General features: G+C 36.3%; 1 protein-coding gene across 1 annotated transcript; it reads left to right on the top strand.

Moving 5' to 3' along the window:
- The first annotated feature begins 2600 nt into the window (after positions 1–2600).
- Positions 2601–6514, top strand: rgs13a (regulator of G protein signaling 13a). The gene is made up of 5 exons (XM_067454241.1): positions 2601–2757; positions 2885–2926; positions 3030–3091; positions 4785–4951; positions 5061–6514. The coding sequence occupies exons 1-5, from the start codon at positions 2687–2689 to the stop codon at positions 5244–5246; spliced, it is 528 nt and encodes a 175-aa protein (XP_067310342.1). The 5' UTR covers positions 2601–2686; the 3' UTR covers positions 5247–6514.
- The last annotated feature ends 1323 nt before the right edge of the window (positions 6515–7837 follow it).

Here is a 7837-nt window from a genome sequence, read left to right as displayed (position 1 = left end):
CGTGCGTGCGTGTGTGTGTGTGTTCTATTTTACATATATTTCTCATATATTATTCTATATAACACTTATTTCTCAGTTTTAGTTGCATCCATTTTAGTATTCACACCTTGTTCACATGACTATATGTATGTATGTTTCAGAAAACATCAAAAACAGAAGTGAAACTGTTGACTTAAATGGGGTTTTCTGTTTTTTTTAGAGTGGCTTGTCTACATTATTTTCCTCAGAAAAAAAATCCCTTATCTTTGGAATTGTTTTACAATTTTACTGGATTTTCTGCTATATCATATTTCTTATGAACCACAAGCAAATATCCCTGCAACTCCAGGTACTAGCTAACCATCTGTTTTTGTTGTCATCTCTTTGCTAACTATGGTGGAGCTCATTACTGAATAAGCACAATTCTTGAGATGACAAAACTGGGATATTGTAGAGTTTTTGCGGAAAGCTGTATTTGAAAATTTTCCCTAATTCACATGCACATACATGGCGCTATGTAGGGAATAGTGATGAGTATATCATTGGGACACAGCAATGGCATCAGTGCACATTTGTAACCAACCAACAAAACAGCCCTTTCTTTATTTGACCACAATTCCTTTGGATAGCAAACACCTTAGCCTCCTGGTTTATCATAGCACTAAACACTTAAGCATTTTTGATAAACTAAAGAAAAATACATTGTGACACCTATTACTAAGGGTATAAAACAAAAATGTACTTAAATGTTTTTGTTTTTGGTCCAGATGGCAACATTGTTAAAACGATCACTAAAATGATGTATTCTGCTTCCAGGCCAGTATTTGGCGGTCATATTGTAAAGGAACACTATGCGCCTATAAGCTGAACACATAATAAGCATGCGCATGACATCATCGGTTGTGCAAAATCACGTTTTTGCAGTCCACACATTGATGATAACGGTATTGTTTACAAATTTTGTAATTTTCAAATGTTTGCTTTTTTCAGGCCACCAAAAGCCGTTGTTGTGTAAATTAATTTTGTAGTTGAAAACGGTGGCATGTAAACAGCCCCTAAAACAGGGGGTGTGAGATCTTATAAAAACTATTTAAGTTATGCATATTCAGACTGCTGTTGAACATTTAACACATTTTACTGCATCAAAGGTTGAAAATAGGATGCAGCAAAATATCTTGGTTCTAACTAGCCTTTTTAAAGGTATCATGAACTGGCATTTTTATATATATACTGTTGTCTGAGGTCAACTAATGATGTCCGTGTGGTTTTTACATTAAAAAACATCATAACCAATAAGTAATTATTTTCTACACTGGTTTTAAGGCTCTCTCCTGAACGCTGGGTTCTGATGGGCGTGACGCACTGGAGACTTGGAAGTATCGCCCACGGATAGGATTGGATAAGATTTGCATATTTAATGAGCTTAAGCCCCCCTGTCAGTTCACGAGGGAGAGGAGAGATTGAGGGAGAAGCAGCAACCAGAATGATTCTCTCGATCACAGGGCTCGTAAACGTCTTTATCAACAAACACAATCATTTATTTCTCATCGACCCACGATTGATTGGACTATTATTTTTATATTATACATAGCCCGCAAGATCAGACGATATAAGCGCGAACCGCGCACACACAAATACACGTGCGTGCCGCTTTTCAGATGTCAACTTGAGAGAGAGAATAGCAGAACAAGAACGGAATATAATGAGATTCATCGGCCTGCCGGGCTTTGCAAGCCCTGGCCCATACGTGTCTGAGTCCAGCGTGCTAAAGTTTTGCTCTGTTAGACACATACACATAAGCAAAACGATCTTTAACAATGCAGTACTATTACATATAAAAACATGTTTACTCACGGAAGTGTATTGCACCATTCTTGTCGGATGCAAATCCAGCATCGACCGGAGATTTGTTTACAATTCTGCACGAAATTACGATTCTGCAGTGAAATGAAGTGAACATGTCTTCTCATCATGAGCTTGAACTTCATTAAAAATCCTAATATTAGGATCTGAAGGAAGCTTATGCAGCGACTGAGTTCTTCCACAACCAGGAATAGCGCAATATCTTAATCTTCCTCAGCATGTTTATTGTTGTTGACCAGCTAGCACGAGCACTCCATGAGTCGTTATATTCTTATATTACCATGACCTTTTATATATCAAAAGCTCAAGGGAAAGTTGATTTCTCAGTTCATCACCCCTTTAATACATCTAATTAAGTAATTTGTTACATGGTTATGTGTTACATTTGTAGCCGTTCAGATGAAATTATACCCTTAAATACACCACATGATAGTATATTAATGATGGGAAAAAGCAAACAAGACCAAACAAGAACAAACATTGTTTGTTTTCTACATTCAAACACAGCGCTTATAAAAAAAAAAGTTTGATGTAAAAGTCAGCATTTGCTTATCTGTCCATAAACTTTCCAGTCTGATTTGCATCTCTGCTTCTGCACAGACCTGCTGCAGCTGGTTTCATAGACAAAAACATTGCGCCTGTCTAAGCTAGTTAGCGTCACCATAAAAAACTTCCTCTCTTTTTTTCTTTCTTTTTTTTTGTGGTTAGGTGATTCTAAACTGATGACGCAAAGACTGCATAAAAAGGGTTGTGAAAACATCCCGCTCTTATTAACTGAAATAACTGAAGCACAACAGCACACCAACACATAGGCCTATCACCACCAAAAAAGTTTTTTGTTAAAATGCCAACCATATTAACATCTTCAACTGAAATAAACAAGATGAACCAGGAGGATAAAACAGTCAATCCACGGTAAGTGTAGTTTATTGTTGTAATTACTTTCGAAATGTATGTGTGTGTGTGTGTCTGGTAAAAACAGAATATATTATGGAATTGGTGCACTTGTCTTATATTTAACAAGCAAATTCTCACTTCTCAGGAGACTAGACAAGTGGCGGTTCCGTTGCCCGTTGACAGACAAGTAAGCTACTTCCACTTTACTTTTTTCTTGATGAATATTATCACAATTGTAATCCATAGTGGACTGGTTTTGAATGTACACTAATTATGTTTTATTCAAACAGACTGAACCCTAGTGAAACCCTGCTGTGGTCCCAGTCATTGGAAAACCTCCTTAGATCCAAATGTAAGTGGCATATGCATGTATTCATTTTTTATAATTCATATAATTGTTAACATATTGAATCTAATCCGTTTGATATTGTGCACACATATCTGTGAATATGGGGCATCACAGGGGCATTTTATCGCAGCATTCACAACCAGTTCTTTTTTCATTGAGTATTTAATTGACGTCATGAAGGACAGAGCAGAAGAACAAAACCTGCACTGTTTAGTAGATGGTCAGATAGCTGGATCAAGGAACTGACCATATGCAAAGCAATAGAGAAAACCAGCTTCAGTTATAAAAAATAACAAAAGCTATTTGGACACATAGGCCACACATGAAAATGTTAAATGTATAGATATACGGTAATTGCGATTGAAAAACAAAATTTGTAAAAATGTAAATGCTGCTGTAGTTTGGCATCATTAAGATTTTGTTTTAGAAGAAATTACTCATTTAATTTATCAAGGACCCATTAAATTGATCAAGTGACAGTAAAGACATTTCTAATGTTAAAAAATATTTTTGTTTCGAATAAATGTCATTCTTTTGAACCATAAATCCCTGTATCACATAATGTACGTATATAGCATTTTCGAATGATTTCTGAAGGATCATGTGACACTGGAGTAATGATGCTGAAAATTCAGCCTTGACATCAAAGGAATAAATTACATTTTTAAATTTAATACAATTGAAATCAGTTATTTTAATTGAAAATAATATTTTACAATATTGCTGTATTTCTGATCCAATAAATGCAGCCTTGGTGAGCATAAGAGACTCAAAAATAGCATTTCAATGTCCAAATAGTTAGTGTAATAGTGAAGCTAATCTTTTGTCTTTTGTTAGAGATCACTGGCAAAAAATAAAAATAAAAATAAAAACGTATCGGTTACGTATGTAACCCTCGTTCCCTGAAGAAGGGAACGGAGACGTACGTCAGAACTGAACCGACGAATTGGGATCCCAATTCCAATTCGTCGGTTCAGTTCTGACGTACGTCGAACGTGACCGACTGAAAGGGAACTTAGTTGTACATAGTTCTTAGTTGTATCCTTCTTTGGCTAGAGAGAGCAAAAACAATCTTAAAACCAAGAAATCGAGCAAAGATAATAATTTATTATAAAGAATCTGATACCTTGACACTATCTGGCTGAAAGTCGTTTTAAAAAATTGCCCATAAATGCATTTGTCCATTAACGCAGAAAAGCCCATGTTTTTGCAGCTGCCACAAGATATTTGAGCCCGATCTCACAAAAATGTGTATAATAGTACGAGTGTGCAATCTCGTGGAATATATACGTCAAAATGAGTTTTGGCGTGCATATGGTTTTTCGCGCACATATGATACGCACTTTATGGCGTTTTATACGTGCGTACGTACGAACCATCCACCCCACCACCCTGATCCTACCCAAGAGCATGTCACAGCATGCCATAAAGTGCATATTTTATGCACACGAAAAACTGTGTAGCATATGCATGTCAAAACTCATTTTGGCGTATACATTCCACAAGATTTCACACTCGTACTATTGATACACATTACCATGTGAACGGGTTGGATATTTTTATACTCAGTTGTTTGGGGATGATTTAGGTGTCTAAACACTTACTGCGGCCACTGTTGCACAGTAGCTGCCGCGCTGACGCAAAACAGATGCATTTGCATTGAGCAAAAGATTAACCCTATGGTTTCTTTGTGTAGATGGCATGGCAACATTCCACACCTTCCTCAAGTCTGAGTTCAGTGATGAGAACATTGAATTTTGGCTGGTTTGTGAAGACTTCAAAAAAATCAGGTGTTCATCTAGGCTATCCTCGAGGGCCAAGAAGATATTCGAGCATTACATCCAGGCAGAAGCTCCCAAAGAGGTAAGCACACTAGCACAACGTGAAGCTCTCTATGTGGTTTTACTGAGCGATGAAGTGATCGATTAACGTCAATATGCTTCTCACTGCTTCTCCGTCAATCTCTCCTCAGATAAACATCGACCACGTCACAAGAGAGCTTATCAAGCAGAACGTCCTGGCTCCAACTAGAGTGTGTTTCGATGAGGCTCAGAGGATTGTCTTTGGTCTAATGGAGAGGGATTCATACCCGAGGTTTCTTCGCTCGGACATGTACAAATCCCTTCTGGAATCAGTCTCGCATAGGATTAAGGTCTGAGAACATCCTAAATGAGGGACTGTAGGACTTTAAACACACCTGTGGGACTGTTGGTGCAATGGACAAGATGGCCGTGAAGTAACCAGGATTTGGCCTGGACTCGGGTTGCACTGAACATTGTGATCCACATAAAAGCTTGAATAAGCTACTGTTTATATGTGCCGTGTTACACTTCTCTATTGTTCTGCACGGCTGTGGGATACACAAAAGACAAATGTGCCTTCTGTACAGCTCACCTGTGAGGAACCACAGGAGATCTGAAACATGGCACAGGAGCGCCATATGGACCTTATTTAACTTTATTTTCATTTCTGGATGAGTGTCAAATCTGGTTGGCATGAGATGACTTGGGGATAGTACTAATGACAGTCAATGAACTCAACAATTTCATGTGGCATGAAATGATTCATGTACAGAGCAAATGTAAATCTGATGTTTTTTGTGTGCACAGTGGGGAACTGATGGGATATTCTCACAATAATCTGTTTAACACAACTAGCAATTTCAAAATGACTAAGATGTTTCAGTTGGATATATTACTTAAGCAGGCCAACAAATAATCAAAAAAGGCTTGTATTTCCTGAATCCATCAAAGTACACATGCAAAGTTTCTTTCTGTAGAAAAACGCTGATGAAAAAAAAGGTTGGACATTTAAGAGCTATTTAATTACGTAATAAACAGAACTGCAAATAGAAAGTCATTTGTTGTTGTTATGGGGAAAATTTGCATTCAACATTAAAAACTGTATTTGCATGTCACTGCATTAGATATTGAACTGCGTGAAATGTATTTTAAAGGAAGGAACACTTTTGCAGCAAAATGGTAACACTTTATTTTGATGGTCTACTTTAGACATTCTACTAACTATACGTTAAGTGTCAATTACTAGTCATTAGAGTGTTAATAGACTGTCTGTTTTAATATTTTTGATGGTCCTCAAAAGACATAATACTGACTGACTAGAAGTAATTTTGGTAGCACATCAACTTATTCTACTAACACAAACCCTAACACCTGTAACCTAAGGAGCCGAAAATTATACCACTATCATCTCTCTGTAAACCACAAAAACGTGAATTTGTGAAAACACTGACATCATGCTCACGCTATAGGCATGTGGTGTTTCTTTACAAAGTGATGTCGCCATCTACTGCCCTGGCAACAGAATATAGTGTTATTAGTCATTTTCGTGGATCCGTGGTCGTTTTGACAATGTTGCCGTCTGTACACTGAAAAATGTGAAATAAACATTTATCCGTTTTTACTACATCGTTGCTGTGGAAATGTACCCTAACGGTCTACTAAATGGTTCTCAACACAAGGGGGCCTCAATATGACTTAGAAGTATTTAAAATAAGACAAAAGAAGTACAGAAAGTTTAATATCTAAAAGACTTTATTGGGTAGAAATTGTGAAGAAGGGACATTCAAATATTACTGTGGACAATATCACTTAAAGTAAAAAAGTAGAGATCAGCTGCTCTGATGAGGGTTAGTTAACATATTGCAAAGTTACTTATAGTTAGTAGAATGTTTAAAGTGGACAACCGAAATAACCCAAATTATTTCACAAAAAAAGATGTTTGTACAGTCTTAAATGATAAAATAACTGATATTCTGTCAAGAACACTTGGTCGTTGCTAAAAATGGTTCAGAAAAGTTAGTTCTAAGAAAGATTCTGTTTTATCTGAGATTATAGATGCTCAAACTGTTTTTCAAATCAGACATTCAGTGCAAAATTCTAGGGACTTTTCTTCACAATTCAAAACAACATATGATTTATAATATACAGGTGTAGATATAAGAAATTGATATTGGACATCCCCTTCAGCATGCTACTTTCTGTTTCATGACCGAAAGCTTGGGGGGAGGGGTAACATCACATGGTGACGCCTGGGTTTGTCACCACTTCCCTATTTACACACAGTGTGATAGTCATTGTACTATTTTGAAATATCACACACAGAAGGGAAGTTGAGGTGCCCACTCAGTACCCCTCACCTAAGATAAAAAATGATCATATCACACATCTAGGTCTTTCTTTCTTTCTTTTTTCCATTGCTCACTTGCAAAGGAAAATTTCCATTTCCTCTAATATTGCAGGTTTTATGGCCGGTCTGGTGCTCTGTAAAACGTCTGTGTTATTTACTTCCATTGCCTTATAACTTTAACCACAAAAAGCGTAAATAAATTACTATTCATTAGAAAAAAACTGTTACTGATATGTGTACATTGTACCAATCAATAAACTCCATAATTACCCCAAATTATCACCAGTTCTTTTATTTGAGCTTCATTGTTTTCTAAAAATGTGTCCAATAATGCTGTCAAATATATATTTAAAATCACATTGATGGCAATACATCTGTGATACATGAAATCTACAATATATGAATTAAGCCATTAAGCATCAATCACTGTAAAAGAGGTTTGTAATTTTAACAGAAATAATAATGCTACAGTAAAAACCTGTTACTAAGGGTTTTTTTTTAATTGGTTTAACATCACATTATTAGTAATTATAATGTACTATCAAATGTATGTTTTTTGGAAATAAACCTACACATCACCTTGAAACTTAAAAAATGACC

The sequence above is a fragment of the Pseudorasbora parva genome, chromosome 9 (assembly GCF_024679245.1).
Source record: "Pseudorasbora parva isolate DD20220531a chromosome 9, ASM2467924v1, whole genome shotgun sequence".
In the NCBI taxonomy this organism is placed as follows: domain Eukaryota; kingdom Metazoa; phylum Chordata; class Actinopteri; order Cypriniformes; family Gobionidae; genus Pseudorasbora; species Pseudorasbora parva.
The sequence above is the reverse complement of the archived record's forward strand: the minus strand, read 5'-3'. Positions and strand labels throughout refer to the sequence as shown.

Excerpts from the sequence above, each read along its gene's own strand:
- rgs13a (XM_067454241.1), top strand. The coding sequence starts at position 2,687 with ATGCCAACCATATTAACATCTTCAACTGAAATAAACAAGATGAACCAG. Across the intron at positions 2,927-3,029 it reads CGTTGCCCGTTGACAGACAA|ACTGAACCCTAGTGAAACCC; the intron begins GTAAGCTACTTC and ends TTATTCAAACAG. Across the intron at positions 4,952-5,060 it reads AGGCAGAAGCTCCCAAAGAG|ATAAACATCGACCACGTCAC; the intron begins GTAAGCACACTA and ends ATCTCTCCTCAG.